This window comes from Sus scrofa, chromosome 18 (assembly GCF_000003025.6).
Source record: "Sus scrofa isolate TJ Tabasco breed Duroc chromosome 18, Sscrofa11.1, whole genome shotgun sequence".
NCBI lineage: Eukaryota > Metazoa > Chordata > Mammalia > Artiodactyla > Suidae > Sus > Sus scrofa.
This window is the reverse complement of record NC_010460.4, coordinates 9,418,830-9,443,041: the sequence shown is the minus strand read 5'-3', so window position 1 is coordinate 9,443,041 and position 24,212 is coordinate 9,418,830. Positions and strand designations below refer to the sequence as shown.

The window sequence follows — 24,212 nt, the reverse complement described above, 5'->3', positions numbered from 1 at the left end:
TCCCAGGCTAGGGGTTGAATCAGAGCTGCAGCTGCCAGTCTACACCACAGTCCCAGCAATGCCAGATTTGAGCGCAGTCTGTGACCTGCACAACAGCTCACAGCAATGCCAGATCCTTAACCCACTGAGCAAGGCTAAGGATCAACGCTGTATCCTCATGGATGCTCCATTAACCACTGAGCCACACAACAGGAACGCCAACCCTTAGGAGTTCTTTAAAGCTAATTTGCAAGGAGACAGTCAGAACCAGGACAATAGGAAATATATTTTATTTACAATTTCATTTCAGGTCCAGCATGGGGGCTACAGAGAGGTCAGAGGAATATTCCGCCCAGCTAAGTTTAAACTGGACAAGAAAACAATAGCTGGAGTCAGGATACGAAGATGTGACCGTACTGATGACATGGTGGGGACGGAAACTCTCTCAGCCAATGTCAGCAAGAGGTTCAATCATCAAAATGCGATTCGTTTTAATGATTCTTAAATTACAAGGGGGCAACTCATCCAAACTTAGCACCATCTTCCACAAAGGGAAGGGAAGGCCTTCACAGAATGTCACAGAAAAGGGGCCCTCTCAGCAACTGGAGGGGAAGATCAGCAAAATCTGGTGACACCGCAGGGTCAGTGAAGGATCACCGGGCGACGCTCAGTAGCGGGAAACCATAAGACGTGAATCATATTCCACAACGCGGAGCTCAGAGTATACATAAAATAACCAGATGGACAGGCATTTATTATAAAAGTCAGTTTATTTTCCTTTTCTGTGTTTCATATTTTCCCTTTTTGTCTGTAATCAACTGATTGGAAATCTGCTTGATTCAGTAATGAGTTCATAAACATACCGTGTTTCAGGGTATAAACCAAGAGGTTGAAAAATATTCCTGAACCCTTTGCAAATTAGGCAGTCCTCAGGATTGCACATTTTTCGCCTGTTCACTTATATAATTTAACATATACTTACAGAATGACCTTAAAATAATTAGTACAGAATTCACAGCCTTGAAGACATACATTCTACAAACTTCTAAAGAACAGACACCTAGATACCCTCCAGCCCCAGCAATCCATTCGTGGGATGTGGTACCACATCCTTAATGCTTGAAGGGCCAAAAGGTCTTTCCTTTTTCTCTAATCCTACTCTTCTGCTGAGGTAACTCAAGGAACCCGGTTGGGACAGAGATCAATCCTCTGAAAACAGGGCTAAGCCGATGCGCTTCGTAGTGGATCCCGAAGTTCCCCGAGAACAAATGGGAAGTGAGTACTTGGGTGGTCAATTCTGCACTGGAATGTTCCCAGTGATGTACCTTATGGTCCTTGAAAGGAAGACTAAATACTTGCAGGAGCCCAAGATAATTCTCCACGAAGACGGAGGAGAACAAGTTGACAATTGTGTCAAGATATTTCTGTTTCTGGAGCTGAATGGCTTCAGAACAGATACAGAGGGACTGGGCCAATCCGCATGTAGTGTGATTTTTCCCACTGCAGTTCACAGAGGGAGTCTCTGTCCAAGGCAGGCTTATGCTGGATCCAGCTGCACTATTTGATCAGGATCTGATGCTTCAAAGATGAGCCACGCTCTGCAAACTCATTACCGAAGCAAAATGCAATGATGCTCTCTAATCATGGAGCACGTCCTTGATGTAAACTGTGCACGACTGCCTCATGGTCCCTCAGCTCTCCAGGCTGGAGAACAAGGATCCAGGTCCAGCACAGCATTTAAGGTTAAAGGGATAAACCTCCACAGGCCAACAAAGACCTGGCAGATTCATTTCATAGGCCATTCAGTACATTCATGAAACACCACCACAAATCATTATCAATAGTTCCTGTAGTGTAGAAAAACAGCCCAGCCTTCCTGCTGGTTAGCATCTCAGGCGGCTGATACTGTTGAAAGAGGCTTGACAATCTGAGGTTATGTTGGAGTTCTTAAGACAACCCCAAAAGAGGGTGAATGAAAAGAAATAATAGTTCCGGATGTGTTTCCTATTATTCTCGTTCTTTTGTGGGCACCGGTCACTCTCTCAATAAGCGAGCTGGTCGTCTTTGCATGAGAGAGCATATTTCCCTCACTATTAATGGTGAAATAAATAGAATTGTACAACTTGTCTGTGAAGAGAAAAAAGGATTAACTATGCAGTGACAATTTAATTCTGTTAGAGCATCATGTTTTGAACAGAATAATGCATTTGGACAATTAACATCCATTTTGACGTTGTATAAGGATAACTCAGTCTTTAATGAATTAGACAATGATTGTGAAAATTAGTTATTATTACAAAATACTTTACAGTCTCTAACAAAGAACTAAGGTACACAAATAATTTGCCAGAGGCAGAGCAGAAAACGGATAGGAACTTGGATTTAAAAGTGTTTCTGGAGTTCCCGCCGTGGCGCAGTGGTTAACGAATCCAACTAGGAACCATGAGGGAGCGGGTTCGATCCTTGGCCTTGCTCAGTGGGTTAATGATCCAGCGTTGCCGTGAGCTGTGGTGTAGGTCACAGACACAGCTCGGATCCTGCGTTGCTGTGGCTCTGGCGTAGGCTGGCAGCTACAGCTCCAATTCGACCCCTAGCCTGAGAACCTCCATATGCCATGGGAGCGGCCCAAGAAATGGCAAAAAGACCAAAAAAAACAAAAACAGTGTTCCTTCTGATAGATTTCAGTTTTCTATTACAATTTCCAGTATGATCATACCAGCAGGATCCTCAGGAGACATCTTCCTCTACGTAGCATGGATGCCAGAAGCCGAACACAGAGTTAGAGGGCCCAGGCTTTAGAAGCCAGAAGGCGGTTGGGCAGAAGAAAGCATCCTTTGTGACTGCAGAGACCATAAGCCCTAAGTCAGCTCCAGGGAATTCTAGGTGCTGAGCTAACCCAAGGCTCCTTGGACAAGGCTGAAGGACAGCGTCTGGACTCAGGGTAGGGGTAGGGGTAGGGATGGAGACTGCCTCCAACTAGGATGCCCTAGAATTAGGCACAGGATACTGAATGCATTCCTGGAGGACGAAGCCCTCACCAGACTCTCAAGTAGATCTGTCTTGAGCACTGGCTCCATAATGTGATAAGAGGATGTCAGATGCTTATTCAACAGACAGCAATGGTTTAAAAGCACAAGGCTGTATTCTGTATCGGCTGTTTCCCAGAAAGTACAGAGCTCCAGCCAAGAACGTCTAAGACACAACAACAAGTTTCTCAAGAGACTTAAGGTTCGTTTTACATCTCGTACAGCACATCTTGTTAATTATAGCAATGCTTCTTTTTTAACCCTATGTGGCCTGGAGTTCACTGCGATTTCCTTCAGAATCCCCAAATTTTATATATGTGTGTGTGTGTGTGTGTGTGTGTGTGTATTTACATATATTTTAGGCGTGTATTTATACACACACACACACACTTTTTTTTTTTTTTTTTTTTGGTCGTTTTAGGGCTGAACCCGCAACATATGGAGGTTCCAAGGCTAGAGGTGGAATCAGAGGAATAGCTGCTGGCCTACGCCATAGCCACGGCAACTCGGGATCTGAAATGCACCTGCAACCTGCACCACAGCTCAAGGCAATGCCAGATCCTTAAGCCACTGAGCCAGGCCAGGGATCGGACCTGTGTCCTCATGTATGCTAGTCAGATTTGTTTCTGCTGAGCCATGACAGGAACTCGCACAAATTTTATCTAGCAGAGTGTGCCCTGGAATAGTACCCTGATTAATGGTTGGGAATCTAAGTTTCTTATCATTTTTTTCTGAAATTATAAATGATAATACTCTTTAGACTCAAGCCAAGGACAAACTAACAGGCCTTTTTACCTTTAAAAAAAAAAAAAAAAAAAGGATGTATCTCTTTTTTTTGGCCGTGCCCATGACGTGCGGAAGTTTCCGGGCCAGGAATCAAACCTGTGCCATAGCCGCAACTCAAGCCACTGCAGTGACAACACCAGATCCTTCACCTGCTGTTACCACAAGAGAACTCCAAGAATGTGCCTTTTAGAATGACAAAATTTTACTTTTCACAAAAGAATCTTTAAAAACAGTCAGCAATTTTGCTGGTTTAAGAAGTGATTTAACTATAAAAAGAAATGATCTATTGATATGTGCAACAACAAGTATATATCTATTTGAATCTCAAAATAATTACGCCGACTGGAAAGAAACAGGTAAAAATAGGTAGGGTTCGATTCCATTTATATTAAACTCAAGAAAATACCAACTATAGCAACAGAAAATGGATCAGCATTTACCTGCAGAGCAGCAGTGGTGTGGTAGAGGGAGGCGGGAGGCAAGGATGAAACAGTGCCCTGAGGACACTTTTGGGAGGGAGGGATCTGTTTACTGTCCTGATCACGAGGATGGTTTCCCAGAAGTGTATGCATATAGGTTAAACCTCGCCCGAATTTTATACGGTAAATATGTGCAATTTATTTTAAGTCAATTAGTCCCCAACAAAAAAGGACTATTTTGTATGTAAAAAGAAATAGATGATTTAAGTAAATGCTTTGAACGAATTTAATTTTAAAATGACTAGGTTAAAAAAAAAAAAAAAAAGCACACACTTACCATAAGAATGAAGAAGTAGAACACCCACATCCATCCCAGGTTGTCCTGGATCAAAGAGACTAAATACTAAGAAGGAGAAAAAGAAATCACAACATAACCCTTTACAAATTAATAACATGAAGTAGCTAAAGCGTAGATTAAACGGGGCTCTTCTAGAAAAGAAGAAGGGAGTTAGGATTTGTATGTTTTGCAGCTTATGGAGCTTTTTCAAATACAGGCTCCTATTCAAGCTTTGTGGACGACCTTCGTTTGGTAAGCTGGTGGAGTCCAAATATGAAAACTGCACAGCAAAAGGCATATGCCCAGAAGGCTTACTCTTACTTACTTTGCTTTTAAGAGGAAAATGAATAGCCTGAGCCACTTCAATTTTAATCATTCCTTCTTCCAATAAAGGTACTCTCGGAGTTCCCGCTGTGGCTCAGCGGTAACTAACCCAACTAGTATCCATGAAGATGCAGGTTTGATCCCTGGCCTCGTTCAGTGGATTATGGATCCCAAGTTGCTACAGCTGTGGTGTAGGCTGGCAGCTACAGCTCTGATTCAACCCCTCGCCTGAGAACTTCCATATGCTGCAGGTGTGGCCCTAAAAGGGCAAAAAATAAAATAAAAAAATAAAGCATACCATTCATTTTTCAATTTCGCTGTTTGTGCATAGGATTACTGTTTGACTTTGACACTCTACAACAAAATCTTTTCCTTCATTTTCAATTACTAAAAAGTATCCAATATCTTTTACCCCATTTTCTTTTTTTTTAATTACGGTAAAATACATGTAACACAAAACTTGCCATTTAAACCACCTTTCAGTGGGTAACAGCATTATCAAATACATTCGCGATATTACACAACTATCACCACTACCAATTTTCAAACAGAAACTCTCTACCCATTAAACCTCTGCAAGAACTCTCCATGGTCCCCTCTCCTCAACCCCTGACAAACTCTTATCTGCTTGTGGTCTCTATCAAATTGGCTAAAGTTCACGTTAAATGGAATCACACAATATTTCGTCCTTTTGTGTCTGGCTTATTTCATTGAGCACAAGGTTGCAACATGGATCAGAATTCCATTCCTTTTTTGTGGCTGAATAATATTCCACTGCAAGATACCACTTTTTGTTTAGCCATTCATCTATCGATGGACACTTGAGTTGTTTCCACCTTTCAGCTATTATACTGCTACAATGACCATGGACAAACCAATGCCTGAATCTTTGTTTTCAATTCTTCGTGTGCAGCACATGGAGGAGGAGAACTGCGAGGGCACATGGTAATTCTATCTTTAACTTTTTGAGGAACCACCATAGTGTTTTCTGTAACAGCTGCGTAATTTTGCATTCCCACCAGCACTGTATGGGAATTTTCCCACATCCTCACTAACACTTGTTACTTTTATTTTAATTATAGCCATCCTAATTGGGTGTGAAGTGATGACAGCTCATGTTTTTATTTGCATTTCCCTAACAGACCAAGAAGAATGAGCATCTTTTCAAGTGTTCACTGACCACTGATATAATCTGTCATGAGGATTTGTGCCTACGTCTTCTTATAAAGGTTTTATTTCTTAATTTTTTTTTTTTTTTTTTGCTTTTTAGGGCCGCACCCACAGCATATGGAGGTTCCCCGGCTAGGGATGGAATCGGAGCTGTTGCTGCTGGCCTACACCACAGCTCACAGCAATGCCAGATCCTTAACCCACTGAGCAAGGCCAGGGATCGAACCCGCAACCTCATGGTTCCTAGTCGGATTCGCTTCCACTACACCACAATGGGAAGTCCTTTCTAAAGGTTTATAGTTTTAGCTCCTTAGGTATTTGATCCATTTTGAGTGAATATGGAAAAGGTCCAAATTCACTATTTTGCACTGTGTATATCCAGTTTTTCCAGCACTGTTTGTTGGTGAAGAAACCACTTTTTCCCCATTGTATTGGTACCTTTGTCAAAAATCAATTGACCACAGATGTAAGAGTTTAACCCATGTTCACCCTACTAGTCAAAATTTTAAGTGGAAGAAATGAAGGAGCTCCCATGTGGCTCAGTGGTTAACACACCAATCAATGTGACACACTGTGACAAGGGTTCTACTAGACGGAGGCACCAACCGCTATTGAAACCAGAGGGGGGAAAACAAGCTTTTTGGTGGAAAGTCAAGGAAAGGTTGGGGGAACAATGCTACTCAGTATGAGTTAGGGGAGTGGCTGGGGACAAGGCTGATGGCTTTTTTTTTGGTACTTTTAGGGCTGCATGAGCTGCATAAAGAAGTTCCCAGGCTAAGGACTGACTTGGAGCTGCAGCTGCCAGGCTACACCACAACCACAGCAACACGGGATCAGAGCCACATCTGCGAGCTACACCACAGCTCACGGCAACGCCAGATCCTTAACCCACTGGGCAAGGCCAGGGATCGAACCTGTGTCCTCATGGATGCTAGTCAGATTTGTCCAGCACTCTGAATTTTTAATATCAAGTCATGGAGTTTGGGGTTTCATACCTCAAGCAATGGGAAATCATTCAAAAATCAAAACGGCGGGGGGATGAGTAAAGCTAACAACGACTTACTCTGGATCCTACTCCCCAAACCATGAACGTCAGTCTAATGCGGACCCAAGTTCAGTTAGGGATCTGAACACCGGCAGGCATTCTCAACAAGAAGAAAGTCCTTGAAGTGCTAATTAAAATCTATGCATTTGATTAGTGAAGACAACATTAGCTAGGAAGGAAAACTTCATACACAGTAATTTCAGAAAGGGATGCCCATATCCATGAGGACACAGGTTCGATCCCTGGCCTTGCTCAGTGGGTTAAGGATCCAGCGTTGCCGCGAGCTGTGGTGTAGGCCGGCAGCTACAGCTCCAGATTGACCCCTAGCCTGGGAACCTCCATATGCCATGGGTATAGCCCTAAAAAAGACAAAAAAAGAAAACAAATTTCTCCCATCTTTACCAAGTTACTTTTTTTTTCCTGTTAATCTCATAATCAAATATGCTAACGCACTGATGCCATCAAGCGTTCATGCTATAACCATTCAGCAAATATCTGAATGTCTACTGCGTGCCAGGCACCATTCCCGACACTGGGGCTACAGCAGAACATAAAACAAATATAAAGCTGCCCTTGTGAAGCTCACGTTACGGGGAGAGAGAGAGACACTGACAAATAAATATACAATATACGGCTCGGGGAGGTTTATCTTCCTCACTACTTGCTCTCGCATTAACCAGACATGCAGTGATCCACCCTCATTAGGCAAGCAAGGCAGCAATCTTCAAGGCCACTAATGATCTGCATGTCAAACCTACGAGCCTTGTTTCTCCCCTTCTTTCTTCTGGCCTCTCACGTCCATGATCTTAGTAACACGCTCCCCAAGTTCTGACTTCCTGCTTCTTTGACCACTGAGCATTCTCTGCAGTTCTGCCTGTGTTTCCTTTCCCCACTGAACATCCCATCACTCCACGGCTTCAACTATTTTATCCACGCAGATGATGCTCAAATCCATATTCTGCACGATTAGCACTCAATGACCTAGAGCACCATACCCGAGGAGCGGCAGGACTCATGACCACCCCAGAGAAGAAATACCTTTGTACAGCTGAATTTAAGCAAAAAAAGATCCATGGGAATAGGTCTGACTACCGACAACAGGCCAGTCTCAGCCTAGACGATCTCAAACTTCAGAGCGCCTTAGAGTCACCGGGAGAGCCTGTGGAGGGACGAAGCCCCCGGCTCTCACTCAGCACGTCTCGAGTAAGCTTGGTGTCCTGTACCTGCATGAAGAGCTCAGATGATTCTGACATAAGCCTGCCTTTTGAGACACAGTGGCAGGAAGCAGAGAAAGCGACTCAGGGCAGCTGTGAGGTCCAGGGCATTTTCTGGTGGGGATGCACGTGCAGAACGGGTGTACGCATGTGGGTTTGGTGGGGGAGAGGAGGCAGGGCCTGCCTGTCAGGTGGGGGATAAGGAGAAGCATGTGTCTCTTGGCCTCCGTGGAGTGCCAAGTTCAGGCTGCAAGAAGGCGGTGGCGGGCTGGGACTGAAGGATCTGATGAGGTGTTAGCATCTTTCTAGACAGGAAGAAAGTAGAGGAAAGAAGGAACTGAAACATGCAGAGGGACCTTCTGCATCCGACGTCATCAGGCGGACCTCGGAGGAGACTAAAAACCCCAGGCTCTCGGCTCAGAGCGCTACAGCACAAGAGCGCCACCTACTGTGGTCCCGCAGGTAAACTCTTCACCGCTGAATTCAGGACGACAGGACACCCCAAGTCAAGGCGTCACCTGCTCTCTCACCTGGCCCACCGCAGCTCCAATGCTCCCAGTTCCATCAACGATTCCTGTGACGGTCGCCAGAGCCTCATTGCTCCCTTGGATCAGTTCTTGACGACCCAGGTCCGCAGAAATAGCAGAGCTGATCATATTAGAAGGGCCGCCGATGAAAAACCCTGAATTTATAAATAGAATAGGGTCTTACTAAGACACTATTTGTGACAATGCTAAGAATCTACTGAATAAGGCAAATCCTTATCCCAATATCTTCATCGGTATGTTGGAGAAAAACAGAAAGAGGGAAAGAAAGAACCGGTAAAAATGGAAACTCCCCCAGAGAGGAGCATCTTCAACCTAGTCAGCATCCACTTTTCTGTAAAAAAAAAAATATGGGAGCTCCCATCTTGGCTCAGTGGTGACGAACCCAACTAGCATCCATGCGGATGCAGGTTCGAGCCCAGGCCTCGCTCAGTGGGTTAAGGATCTGGCACTGCCATGAGCTGTGGTGGAGGTCGCAGACGCCGCTCCGATCTGTGGGTGTGGCTGTGGTGTAGGCCGGCAGCGACAGCTCTCATTAGACCCCTAGCCTGGGAACTTTCATATGCTGCAGGTACGGCCCTAAAGATACCAAAAAAACTTAAAAATTTAAAAAACATATATAGTGAACACGCACCTTTCTAATCCAGTGAATCGTGCATTCACGGACAACTAACTGCACTAGCTTGTCAAATTCCATGGGAGAGACACGTCACAGGGCGTCACACTACCCCGATTCAGCCAAACAAACATACTGGAGAAAAAGGGGGAGAAGAGCAAAAGCGATCTAAACGGTGCAGGGCGTTCCATCTGCCTCTGCTCTCAGGGAGGCCGTCCAAGGTCTGAGCAGGAGTCGGCCCACGTGACTCTGTCCAGCGCCTGGATCGGCTCCACGTGCCTCAGGCAGCAGGGCCCCCGCCCAGTCTCCCATGGTCTCAGGTTCAAAATAAGAATTTGTCTCTAACATGGTCACTAACTGCCCTCAACTGTTTCATCCGGGACTCAAGCAAAAAATACTGACTGGAGATCCCGCTGTGGCTCAGTGCTTAACAAACCCGACTAGCATCCATGAGGACGCAGGTTCGATCCCTGCGTCCTTGTTCAGTGGGTTAAGGATCCAGCGTTGCCACAAGCTATGGTATAGGTCACAGATGAGGCTCGGATCCTGTGTTGCTGTGGCTGTGGTGTAGGCCAGTGGCTACAGCTCCGATTTGATCCCTAGCCTGGGAAGCTTCATATGCTGTGAGTGCGGCCCTAAAAAGACCAAAAAAAAAAAAAAAAGAGAGAGAGAAAGAAAAGCTGACCAATTCCAACATAAGGAGGAAGGACTGGCTATACTGGACTTCGGGAAAGCTGGTGAACTGGCCTCCCCTGGGGCATCTTCCTAAGCCACTTCTGGAAGTAATTCGGTGGGGCAAGAATCAAAAATCGTAGAAAATCTCTGCTAAGAGGGATGCTTCTCAAGGAGTTTCCTTCTGGCACAGTGGGTTAAGGACAGACGTTGTCGCTGCTGTGGCTCGGGTTCGATCCCTGGCCAAACAAAGGGGGGACTGCGGCTATAACAGCAAGACTGAGGCATCTTTCTTTTAACTGTTTGAGTTCTCCACGATTAAGGCTTTAGCATTACTCAAAATAAGGGAGAAATCAGTTTCCTCCTTTCCTTTTTATTTATAGAGGGAGAGTGCAGTGCAACAGAGCCCTCCGGCCTACCTGTGACAGCCATCAGAAGGGCATTGACGGACTTATCGTTTGGAGAACCTGTGAGGGAAGACAAGACACAGGACAAAGCTGTGAGGAGCGCGCATTACATGTGCCTCCACCGAACGGCACACACTGATCTGGCTCGCCGCGACCTCACCCATCATACCCGCAGACGACAGGCGGATCCACTCCAGCACCGCCTCTCCCAACTTTTATTTGCAATGTCTGCCTCTCATGGTGCTCAAGCTACTGCGACTTGTAAAAGCTACAGAAAAACTCTACTTCTATCTCAGCAGCATCTTAAGGAACATACACCAAACCTACTAATTACCATCTTTCCTCTTTTGAAACCTTGTCCCTTTTATTGTTTTATTGGCTCTAATGCTGTCCCTCTGGAGCCTACCCGCAAACAAAGCATATACACTCCCCAGCAAGCTTTTAAACAAACCAACAAAGCAGGAGAGATGCCAGTTTCCTCCCCAATACAAGTAAAACTATGTGATGATACTCTCACCCGCTTTTACAGGACAACACAAAGTTCCCCTCTTACGCTGTTGCGGCTGCTCTCCCCCGGCTGATCACTGACTCAAGGCAAATAAATGCCTTGGACCTAAGGGATCAGGAAAATAATGTACTGGCAAGGGAATACTCACGGCTGTATCCAACGAGGGACCCGACAGCCAGCAGCAGGCTGAGGGCTAAAACGGGGGCTCTCTTCTGCAGCACATCGGAGATGAAGCCCTGCAGAGTGCCACCTTCAAGCACAAAGAGGGCAGCCCCATCAGAGTCATTTCCAAGTTAGCTCAGTTACCTCACTCTTGCTTACCACGTACCCTCCGCCTGCTATCAGGATCCTAACACGTGTCTCTGCAAAAAGAGAGCTGCCTCCCCTAAAAAGATTCCTCCGTGATTTCCTTTTAGAAAGGCTACCTGACTGTGAACCGCCATACGGATGATGGGGACAGGACACCGCAATTCAGACACTAAAACAAGGGAAAAATCATCAGAACTACCCCCCATATTCCTTCCTGCTTTTCCTTCTCAAAACAGCTGGAAGGCTTTTCCTGATTTTTCTGCTTTTCATTTTAAAAGATAATTAATCAAGGACTATGCCTCACAGGCTATTAGTAGTCGTGAACATAAATGCTCCCTAAAATTGAATGCAGCAATTATGGCTCAGTAATAACTAACAGGCCAGGATGCTTAAAAAGAGGTCGTGTAGATCCTTGAAGCCTCTTAGTCACATTTAGAAATAGTCCTGTTTGGAGGTCTGGGGCCATGGGGCACCTGCTACATCCTCATCAGAGACCCAGAGGGATGTGCAGGTCTAAAGGCGTCAACCTCACCTTTGGCTCTGGAAGAAGAGCACACGGGTTCAAATAAAGTATCGCCTAAGGATACACCACGCTTTCATGAGCTCAGAAAACACTTAGTCTTACCACACTTCTTTTTGTTTGTTTATTTTAGCCTTTTGAGGGCCACACTCTCGGCATATGGAGGTTCCCAGGCTAGGGGTCGAATCGGAGCTGTAGCCGCCAGCCTATGCCACAGCCACAGCCACGCCAGATCTGAGCCGCATCTGCAACCTACACCACAGCTCACAGCAACGCCAGATCCTTGACCCACTGAGCAAGGCCAGGGATTGAACCCGCAACCTCACACTTCCTAGTCGGATTCATTTCCGCTGCATCACGACAGGAACTCCTCCTCTTACCACACTTCTAAATGTAAACATTATAGAAAGGATATTAATGTTTCACCACACCCATAGAAGCAATATCCACCAAAATGCAGTCTTGTACATCCGTCTGATTTTAAAGTTTCCGACTTATTTATACTTCCAGCTATAGCAAAAAGTTATATTAAAATCTTGTTGTGTACAGGAGTTCCCACCGTGGCACAGTGGGTTAAGAATCTGACTGCAGGAGTTCCCGTCGTGGCGCAGTGGTTAACGAATCCGACTAGGAACCATGAGGTTGAGGGTTTGATCCTTGGCCTTGCTCAGTGGGTTAAGGATCCAGCACTGCTGTGAGCTGTGGCGTAGGTCGCAGACGCGGCTTGGATCCTGAGTTGCTGTGCCTGTGTCGTAGGCCAGTGGCTACAGCTCTGATTCGACCCCTAGCCCGGGAACCTCCATATGCCATGAGAGCAGCCATAGAAAAGCAAAAAGATAAAAAAAAAAAAAAAAAAAAAAGAAAAGAACCTGACTGCAGCAGCCTGAGCCACTGCAAAAGTGGGTTCAATCCCTGGCCCAGCGCAGTGGGTAAAAGGATCTGGTGTTGCTGCGCCTGCGGCACAGGTCGCAGCTGTGGCTCAGATTCGATCCCTGGCCAGGAACTTTCATGTCGTGGGTGTGACCATAAAATTAAAAAAAAAAAAAAAAAAAAATCTGCTGTGTACAGTGAAGTGATCGTAAAATAAATCCCTACTATTACTCCCATCTTTATGATCTAACAGCCAATACACTCAACTTGTATCTTTCCCTTCTTCGGCTGCCATCGGTAGGAAACACAGGGGGTAAAGTGATCACGTCCACATTCTAACGTGGCTCCCTGGCGGACGATTAGCTTCGCAGCTGAGCTATCACTGAAATCGCACAAAGGGGTTACACTTCACGAGATCAGAGAGCAAAACATCCCTGCGCTTCCTGAGACAAAAGAACTGATCCATCCACACGGGACCGAGAAAAAAAGAGCCCTATAAATCACAAGACTGCCGCAGGCGAGGTCTCCTTTTCTGGCTTTTTTTTTTTTTTTTTTTTTAAAGAGTTTGGCTATTTACTGGTAGGACAGTTTAGGAAATCTAGCTGTGGAATGAACAAAAAACTTTAAATGATGCCAGATTTCATAGCCCAGGAAAATATGACGAGGGATTAACTTTCGTTATAGAAAAAGATGCACTGCTGGCCTTACCTATAATTCCTCCGACATCGTACCAAATGGACAGCTTGTCGGCTTCGGCCTCCTTCCATCCAAAGTTGTTACTCAGATAAAAGGGCAACCAGAAGAAGAAGGAGTAATTCACTAACTTCAAGCAGGCAAAGGCCAGTGAATACTGTAAGAAAAACATCCAGATGTCAAAAAGGAACAAAGAGCCCAGCAGGACCACTGTTTTTAATGTAATTAAAAAGCAAAACAAGAGAGAGGAGTTGGGGGCAAACAGTACCTGATGTTACAATGAATTTGAAACGTTTCAACAAATTCCCATTTGCCTGACTTAACCTAGTCTCCCTCCTCTCCTCACGCCCGTTCGCATCTAGAAAGGCCTCTGGGATAAAAAACACACAGGACTCTTCCTCAGTTGTCCCCGCTTTCGTCTCCTTTCAGTTCTCTGGTAGAAGCAAACCAGTGTTTTGAACCTCTGAGGCAGGGCACACACTCAGACTTCTTCATGCAGGTCAAGAGAAAGCTGCTCACGCCACTAACTAGCAGTACCCACCAGCAAGGGAATCCAGGAACCCTCACAGCTTTCACTGCAAGCAGCGAGGCTTTTCTGGTTCTTCTACGACCTGCCAAGTTTCTGCTATGATCAATGCAAAGTAATGGGGCTGGATTACTGTTTCAAGGTCTGAGAGAAGCATCAACGTTGAAAGCGCCTTCGAGTTGCAGTTTCCAAAAGCCTGATGTGCCCGCGTCGAGGGGGGGGAGTCAGAAAGGAAGGGTTGGGACGGTCATGGGTCCTGCGGCTCCATGCAGAGGCGTGCAAGTTGCAGTGGCCCGGAGATGGCCGTGGGGCTGAGAGGCTCGTGCTCGACACATTCTCACCAGGAAATCCTGACGTTTAGCATCAAAGGCAAAGGGGGGAGGAGCGGGGAGACTGACTTCAAAGGCTGTCTGGCTAGTATATTCGTCTCCCTGGAGCTGCCAGTTATTCCCTAGGTATCACTTGTTCTAAAACAGCCTCCCTGGCAGGGCAGCAGCCACCCCCTAGAGAGCCGAATCCCAATCATGAGGCCGTTTTGTCCAGACAGCCTGCCACCAAGACAAAGGAATTAAGTTAACTAGATTTCCTTTACACTCAGCCCAGGGCAGGGAACAATAGCTTGGGAAATATGAAGGAACAGCATGAGCAGGCCCTGTGGAGTCACGACCCCCCTAAGTTCTGTCTCAGCAATTAAGCTATTACCAGCAGAGTGTTTTAATAACTACTTGAAAAAATACTAATTGTGAGCATAAGAACGGGCCCAAAGGAGCCTGCATTTCCCTTGTATTTGACGTCATCTTCTGGTTGGAGAGTTGTGGGAATGTGCACTGCAAATTCCAGCTCCTGCTTAAACTCTCTGCACAGGTCCGTCCCTTTCGCTTGGGGGCACAGGTAGCAGGGACCTCCTGGGTGTGAAACAGGACAACCTGCGGACTCTGACTCTAACTGAGGGGCGGTGCTCAGGAAGCACTGCGAAACAAGAACGTTAAAAGGGTGCTTATTCACAGCACAATAACCCGATGTTACGGACGCCAGGGAGGACTGACGGGTGGACCTCCTATTCCACAGGCAGGGGAACTGAGACACAGGGACGGGCTGAGTGACTTAGCCCAGGCCTCACAGAGAGTTAGTGGGTAAGCTGGACACATAACCTAGGCCTCTTCTATCCCGAGCTAGCGCGCCCAAAACACCAAGACAGAAAAACCGCAGCAGAAGGGATTCAGTTTAGATGTTAGGAAAAAACCTGTTACGGTTGTGGAAACACTGGAATGCATTACCAAGAAACACTGTGGAGTATTCTCCTCTGATTTTTTTCTTATTCGAAGGGCAAACTTTTTCCCCCTAGAATGGTAAGAATATAGGCAAAGGCAGACTTAACAATCCATTCAAAACCCCTCTTGGGAGTTCCCGTTCTGGCCTAGCAGAAACGAATCTGACTAGTACCCATGAGGATGCAGGTGTGATCCCTGGCCTTGCTCAGGGGGTCGGGGATCTGGGTTGCCGTGAGCTGTGGTGTAGGTCGCAGACACGGCTCGGATCCCGAGTTGCTGTGGCTGTGGTATAGGCCAACAGCAGCAGCTCTGATTCAACCCCTCACCTGGAAACTTTCATATGCCTTGGGTGTAGCCCTTTAAAAAAAAAAAAAAAAAAGAGAGCAAAACCCCTCTTGGTCTACTTATGATTCTCTTATACTTCATTCACATAGGCCAAAAAGTATACATTTTTAAGATATCAATTTTGCCTTCTCACTCGAACACTAGATCAGGGTCAGTAAACTCGGGCTCACGGGCCAAATCTGGCCAGGTCCATTTGTTCCATACTGTCCGTGGCTTCTTCTGCTCTAGAGTTGAGCAGTTGGGGCAGAGACTGTCCAGCCCCCCCAAAGCTAAAAACATTCACCATCTGGCTCTGCACAGAGAAAAAAAAAGTCTGCCAACTCCTACATGAGATATCAGATAAAAATTTCAAGTGGTGCCAATTTAGAGACAAGCTGAGGGCCACTATACATATTCCTCTGAACACACACTCCTAAAATAAAGTCTCAAAGAGAAGCTAAATACTTCAAGATGCTTTAGCCCAGGCAGAGTTACTGTCCAGCAATAATACCTCAGCAGCTGTGCTGAGGAGACTCGAACAGTCCTTACCGGTATAACGCCAGGCAGGCAACAAGCCTGGTAAAAGCTTATTGCCTGGACATGGGTAACAGGATTGCCTTCTTGGATTGAATAATTAGACTCAGATTCATCTTCATTTTCAGCACCATTCATTAATGGCCTGTGTGAGTCTTCTTCAAAATTTTCTTCTGCCTCAATGCCCGGGAGACCTACAAACAACAGTGACAGGCACGTTCAGAGGGCCACCCAGGTGCCCAACACTGTGCTAAGTGCTATGCAGACGTCACCACTTATGGGACCCATGTTACGAATCATCTCCATTTCACAGAAGCAGCCAGGACGGTTCAGAGTCCAAGGTCAATTAAGGTCAGAGAGCTCTTGAGCAACAAACCCAGGACTCTAATGCTCCTTTATCTGGCTTCAAGGCAATGCTTTTTCAACTACATCATACCCTCTTACATACAAAAAAAAAGTTAATTGTATACCATTAAACGGACATGTCTCTTTAATAACACTCAAAAGATAGAAGAAATGTACACATTTACTTCTGCGGTTTTGCTTGTACACGTCCTGTATTTAACCACAGACCAGTACACGAGATGATTTCCATGATGGAAAAGAAATCTGTCTCAAGAAGTGAAATTCAAAATACATCCGCGCCCATATCTAGCCAGCGTCTCCATTACAAACCCATTTGCGACGGATGAGTTTTCCCCGAAGCCATAAAAACGTGGGCCTCCCTCCCTCCAACACTGTGGCCGGGCCAGGCGAAGCCTTGGCATCTGCGAGACACAAACAGCAATACTGCTCCTTTCATTCACTGCAAACAGCTCACAGTTCTCCTGGAAAGAAAGGGCTGGGCTGCCCTGGCCACGGATGTCTCTTCGCCCGTAACCGTGAGAGCTTCTGGACAGAAGGAGACAGCTTCTCCTCACCGAGTTCCTCTGGGGACACCAGGAGTCCAAAGAAGATGACGATCCCACCAGCAAACTGCACGGCCGCCGTCACCAGGAAGGCGTACTGGAGGGAGAAGCAAGGTGAGCTGACACATCTGGGACACGGGTTCGAGGCAGTCACTGGAGGCAGGGGTGGGGGCGGGAAGGACAGGCTGACCGGGAAGGAAAGGACAGCTGAGGTCCCGGCCTGTGCCACGTGCCAGGCCCAGTGTTTTACCTGTGTTTTCTCACGAGTTCTTCCCAATGACTACACGGGCTTCAGAGAGGAAAATTAAGGTCTCTCGGACACTGAGTGCTACTAGGATGATTGTGAAACCAGAACCAGCTCCCCAAGTATCACTCTTTACACCACAAAGCCTCCCACGACAGACAGGAGCTGCCCTCCAAGGTATTGTTTAGCTGGGGGGAGGGACTAAACCATACACAGAAGAATAATAAAAGGCAGCATGCAGCCAAATAAATGAGACAGCTCAATCCCAACAGGAAAACATGCACAGGAATTCAGAAGCCAACAGCTAGGAGTTCCCTAGTGGCTCCAAGGGCTAAGAAGCGGCCTTGCCTTGTTACTGCAGCAGCTCATGTCACTGCTGGGGTGCAGGTTCAATCCCTGGCCCAGGAACTTGAATGTGCCAAAATCAAACAAATAACAACAACAACAACAATAAAAAAAACAAAACAAAACGGAAGGAAACAGCTAAAGAGGTTGAAGGAGGCTTTAGGGAAGAGCTGATAATCAGAGCAAGTGACCATCCTTCCCAGAACGACTACAGCAAAGGCACTGGGTGGGAGGGAGACGGAAAGCCTTCTGCATGGTGAGAGATGAGGGCTTCTGCTGGGGGTAACGGGAGAAAACCGATTTGGAAAGGTGCTATCAAGATGAAGGACTCAAGGGAGTTCCCGTCGTGGCTCACTGGCTAACGAATCCAACTAGGAACCTTGAGGTTGCGGGTTCGATCCCTAGCCTCACTCAGTGGGTTAAGGCTCCGGCGTTGCCGTGAGCTGTGGTATAGGTTGCAGGCACGGCTCGGATCCCGCATTGCTGCGGCTCTGGCATCCGCGGGCCGCAACAACTCTGATTCAACCCCTAGCCTGGGAACCTCCATATGCTGCGAGTGTGGCCCTACAAGGACAAAAGACAGAAAAAAAAAAAAAAGATGAAGGACTCAAAAGCCAGGCCGCGTTGTTGAATTTTATTTAAGAGAGAATGGAGCCTGGTGTGGCTAGGCGAGTGACAAAATGAGCGTTTCCAGAAGTCAAATCTCAGAGCAACAGGTAAGGTGAAACAAAATACCCACCGGAGCCAATGAGTACATCCAGGTGGGAAGCTAAGAAACCTAAAATCGTGACCCTGAATATAGGAAGGACTTCCCACTGACCCTAACTAGACCGAAATTCTTCAGGGATCAAATGCTTTGTGAGGGAGTTCCCATCATGGCTCAGTGGTTAACGAATCCGACTAGGAACCATGAGGTTGTGGGTTCGGTCCCTGCCCTTGCTCAGTGGGTTAACGATCCGGCGTTGCCGTGAGCTGTGGTGTAGGTTGCAGACGCGGCTCGGATCCCGCGTTGCTGTGGCTCTGGCGTAGGCTGTTGGCTACAGCTCCGTTTAGACCCCTAGCCTGGGAACCTCCATATGCCGCGGCAGTGGCCCAAGAAATAGCAAAAAAAAAAAAAAAAAAAAGACAAATGCTTTGTGAACTGCTTGAAAAATTTATCTGCTTTTGGAGCTCCCATCGTGGCAGAGCAGAAACGAATCTGACTAGTACCCATGAGACACAGGTTTGATCCCTTGCCTCTCTCAGAGGGTAAAGGATCCGGTGTTGCCGTGAGCTGTGGGGTAGGTCACAGACACAGCTTGGATCTGGTGTTGCTGTGGCTGTGGCTGTGGTGTAGGCTGGCAGCTACAATTCAACCCCTAACCTGGGAACCTCCATATGCTGCGGGTGTGGCCCTAAAAACAAAACAAACCAAACGAAAAAATTATCTACTTTTTAGAAGAGCTACTTACTTTTAATCATTAGGTTTTTGAACATGCAATACACTGACATGATTCCAATAACAAAACGTAGATGTGTAATTAAACCCTCCCTCCCATCTCTTCTCCCATCTTTCCAACATGTATCCACTGTTGTTTAATGTTTACTCTCCAGAGATTGTTTTGGAAACATATAAGCCAATAGAAATAATCTAATACTTCCTCCATTTCACACAAACAGCAGCATTCAGTGCAGATGGGTATGTAACATGGCCTTTTTTTTTTTTTAATTTTTATTTTAAGGCTGCACCCGTAGCGCATTAAAGTTCCCAGGCCAGGGACTGAAACCAAGCCACAGCTGCGACCTACACCACAACTTCAGCAACTCAGGATCCTTTAAGGCACTGCGTTGGGCAGGGGATTGAACTTACACCTCTGCAGCGACCCCCGCACCATGGCGGGAACTCCCAGCCTTGCTCTCTTCACTTAACACACCGTTGAGCTCTTTCCCTATCACGACACGCACAGCTGCCTAACTCTATTTCATAGCTGCACAGAATTCCATGTAAGAGGGGTTCCACAGTTTGGAGTTCTCGTCATGGCTCAGTGGAAATAAATCTGACTAGTATCACTGAGAACTCAGGTTTGATCCCTGGCCTCACTCGGTGAGTTAAGGATCTGGTGTTGCCATGAGCTGTGGTGTAGGTCGCAGACAAGGCTTGGCCCCCACATGGCTGTGGCTGTGGTATAGGCCAGCAGCTATAGCTCTGATATGACCCCTAGCCTGGGAACCTCCATATGCTGCAGGTGCGACCCTAAAAAAAAGGTGTTCCACAATTTATCTTCCTTTTGGGAGACATTTGTTATCAATCTCTTGCTATTACCAACAATGCTGAAGTAAATCACCCTGCAGATAAATCTCTTTGCACCCGTTGAAGTATATTCGCCGGTGGGATTAATTCATGCAGGTGGAAGTGCTGGGTTACAGCACTGGTAATTAATTCCACATTGACCCCAAGAGGCCTTTTACTCTCACAGCCACAATGTTTTGTCACATCCTCATAAAAATACTATCAAATTTTGGGGGTTTTTACCAATTTAAGGAGTATACAATGTAGATTTTTCCTGTTTTTTAAAACAGTATAATTTTTGTTTTTTGAGTTTTTTTTTTTTTACCACACCCCCAGCATGCAGAAGTTCCCAGGCCAACAACAGAACCACAGAAGTGACCTGAGCCATGGCGGTGACAACGCTAGATCCTTAACCCTTCTGAGCCACCAGGAAATTCTACAGAGTAGTCTGTTTGTTTGTCTTTTATTTGGCCATACCTGTGGCCTATGAAAGTTCCCGGGCCAGGGATCGAATCCACACAACAGCAGCAGCCTAAACTGCTGGTGCAACAACACTGGATCCTTAACCCCGCTGCACCACCAGAGAACTCCTTCTACACAGAGAAGTTTTAATCTGCATTTCTCTGCCCACTAAACTTCATAAGGGCAGCGTTGTCTGGGGGGTTTTCTTTGCCTTTTTAGGGCCACACCTGTGGGATACAGAAGTTCCCAGGCTAGGGGTTGAATCAGAGCTGCAGTTTTCAGACCACACCACACCCATGGCAACGGGGGACCCTTAAGCCACTGAGTGAGGCCAGGGATCAAACCGTGTCCTCATGGATACTAGTCAGGTTCGTTACCGCTGAGCCACAACAGGAACTCCAAGGGCAGAGATTTCTGTCTCCTGCGGTCAGGGCTCTATTCTCTACTGCCCAGGGGCACTTAGAGGAGCTTCAAAATACTCACTGAATGAAAAGTCCTGAGTGAAGTGGGGTATCCTGTCCTACGTCTATGGGCCATAACTATTTCCTTTTCATGAATTACACATTCCAGTCCTTTCCTTTCAGTGTGCTCTAGGTCTTTATCAATTCGTGGGCACTCTTTATACACTATTACACATAAGGGAAATTAGTTCTTTATCTGTACCTTGAGTTGCAAATACTTGTCCTCAATTGATTATAAGTTTTTAGACGTGGGTGTTCTTCCATGAGTAATTTTTTTAGCATGTTTGAATTTACCAAAAATTTGTCCACTCTTAACACAAACTGGCCTCCCCAGACATAGCTCTGGATTGTTCTCAATGGTCATAGGATTACTTCCTAAAAATAAAAATATGTGGAGTTCCCGTCGTGGCGCAGTGGTTAACGAATCCGACTAGGAACCATGAGGTTGCGGGTTCGGTCCCTGCCCTTGCTAAGTGGGTTAACGATCTGGCGTTGCTGTGAGCTGTGGTGTAGGTTGCAGACGCGGCTCGGATCCCGCGTTGCTGTGGCTCTGGCGTAGGCCGGTGGCTACAGCTCCGATTCAACCCCTAGCCTGGGAACCTCCATATGCCACGGGAGCGGCCCAAGAAATAGCAGCAACAACAACAACAAAAAGACAAAAGACAAAAAAATAAATAAATAAAAAATAAAAATATGCTTACATACTCGAGAAAAAGCTGGAAAGAAATACCCACCTCAAAAAAAAAGAAAGAAAGAAATACCCACCTCATAACCATACTGTAGAACAGAAGAAGCCAGGCACGCTCCCAGAATATTGCCCACTGAAGCACAGGCACTCCACAGACCAAAAACCACCCCTCGGCTAAGGCGGGGACAGCGTAAAGAGAAGAAAACAGGATCAGAGTCAGCGCAAGCTCACATTACGAAGAATCAACAATTTCATTTTAAGGTTTTGTTTTTTTTTTTAAATATACCCTAGAAAAGGCAAAAAGTCAAAAAAAATTAAAATTAAAAAAATAATATATTTATACCCAAATGGCACAACGTCAGGCTCCTCCAAGATTTTATACCACTAAAGGTTAATTTGGGGCTCACTGAAAGACACAGTTTTTTTGTTTGTTTGTCTGTTTGCTTTTTAGGGCACTTGTAATTAATTCCATATTGACCCCGAGAGGTCTTTTACTCTCACAAGTGTAGCATATGAAGTTCCCAGGCTAAGGGTTGAATAGGAGCTACAGTTGTCAGCCTACACCACAACGCACAGCAACGCCGGATCCTTAACCTACTGATCGAGGCCAGGGATCGAACCCACATCCTCAGGGATACTAGTCAGGTTCATTACAACTGAGCCACAATGGGAACTCCAGAAAGACACTGTTAAGACAATTTAAAAACACAAGACATGGACTGGAAGAAAATATCTGCAGATCACTTATCTGACAAAAGACGTGAATGAAATAAAAAGAACACTCAAAACTCAATGATGTGAAAAACAGAGAACGCAATAAAATGCTAAAGAGTATATAAATCTACAATCATCTCAAATACAAAGTTTCTGAAAAGGGGGCAAAAGATTTTAACAACTACTTTACACACTTGTACACATACACACACAAATAAGATGCAAATAAGCACATGAAAAGCCACTCAACATTATCAGGCAAATAACATTACCAGAGAAATGCAAATCAAAACCACAAGAAGAGTCAAAAGCAACACACACCCAGCACATCAAGCGCTGACAAAGCCCTACAGCAACTAGAACCCAGACACTTTACCGGTGAGGATGTATGTGGTTCAACCCCTGGAAGAAACTGCTGGTTTCTTAAAAAGATAAACGCACACCTGCCATTTGATCCAGCCACTCTACTCCAAGGCATTTACCCAAGGGAAACGAAAGCGTATGTCCTACAAGGATTCAGACCCCGGCGTTCGCAGCAGCTTTACTAAGAAAAGTCAAAAACTAAAAACAACCCAAATGTTCACCAACAGGGAAACAGATAGAGTGTCATACAACGGGGGACACCTCAGCTATAAAAAGCAACAAAATACGGATGCGCACGTGAATGCATGTCATCATGACTGTGCTGAGTGCAAGATGACAGATAAGAACATATACTGCATGGTTTCACTTCCATGAGATTTTAGAGAATTCAGATAACCTAAAATGACAGCAAAGAAAACAATGACTCGAAAAGACAATGCATCCCAAAGTTCACTGCAGCACTATGTACAACAGCCAAGACGTGGAAGGAACCTAAATGTCCATCAACAGAGGAGTGGATCAAGAAGATGTGGTACATACACACAACAGAATATTACTCAGCCATAAAAAGGAAAGAAATAATGGCAGTGGCAGCAACATGGACCTAGAAATGATCATGCTAAGTGACGGCAGTCAGAAAATGAGACACCAACGTCATACGCTATCACTAACATGCGGAATCTAAAAAAAGGTTCCAATGAACTTCTGAGCAGAACAGGTACTGACTCACAGACTTTGAAAAACTTATGGTTGCCAAAGGTTAGGGGGGTAGCAGGGGATGGGCTGGGGGTTTGGGATGGAAATGCTATGAAACTGGGTTGTGATGTTCAATGTACAACTACAAATGTAATAAAATTCACTGAGTTAAAGTTCTTTTTTTAATTTTAAAAAGACTTAAAAAGTAAATAAACTGCACATCTTATTCAAAAAAAACCTCAGACAGCCAATCAGCCGTTGCCTGGAAACGGCAGTGGGAGGGAGAAGCGAGGACGAGGTGGTGGGAACGGGGGGAGGGAGGAATTACCAAGAGACACGAGGAATCCTTGCGGGGTGGTGGATTCTGTCATTCTCTTAATTGTGATGATACTTTTACAGGTGTACACATGCTCAGATTCACCAAATTTCACACCCGGAACATGTGCTGCTTATCGTATACCACAATAAAGTCATTAAAAAAATGTTCCCACTGAGGCGCAGTGGGTTAAGAAGCTGACTGCAGGGAACAGATACTGACTCACGGACTTTGAAAATCTTACAGTTTCCAAATGAGACGGGTGCGGGGTGGGGGGATACACTGAGGGTTTGGGATGGAAATGCTATAAAATTTGGTTGTGGTGATTGTTGTACAACTATAAATGTAATGAAATTCACTGAGTAATTAAAAAAAGAAAAGAAAAAAGAAGCTGTCTGCAGGGTCTAGGGTGGCTGTGAAGGCCAGGGTTTGATCCCCGGCCTGGTGCAGTGGGCCGAAAAGGATCTGGTGTTGCCACAGCTGTAGTGTAGGTTGCAGCTGTGGCTCAGATTCAATCCCTGGCCTGGGAGCTTCCATATACTGCACTGCCATGTGGAAGTTCCAAGGCCATTTAAAAAAAAAAACAAAAAACAGATGGGTGAGCCAAGAGTTTGATGTAACGAAAACTAGCTAGTATGATAGTCCAGAAGA

At 45.8% G+C, this 24,212-nt stretch overlaps 1 protein-coding gene across 4 annotated transcripts in view; it reads right to left on the bottom strand.

Annotated features, from left to right (window-relative positions):
• Positions 255-24,212, bottom strand: part of SLC37A3 (solute carrier family 37 member 3) — a 59,018-nt gene continuing 35,060 nt past the window's right edge. For 2 of the 4 annotated variants that reach the window (XM_021078494.1, XM_021078495.1), the window contains exons 7-15: positions 21,550-21,646; positions 17,016-17,100; positions 16,111-16,289; positions 13,456-13,597; positions 11,197-11,298; positions 10,553-10,600; positions 8,831-8,982; positions 4,548-4,613; positions 731-2,106 (exon numbers count right to left, since the gene is read on the bottom strand). In XM_021078494.1, the coding sequence (XP_020934153.1) occupies positions 2,014-2,106; positions 4,548-4,613; positions 8,831-8,982; positions 10,553-10,600; positions 11,197-11,298; positions 13,456-13,597; positions 16,111-16,289; positions 17,016-17,100; positions 21,550-21,646 (964 nt within the window). In that variant the 3' untranslated portion in view covers positions 731-2,013. 4 annotated transcript variants of the gene reach the window in all.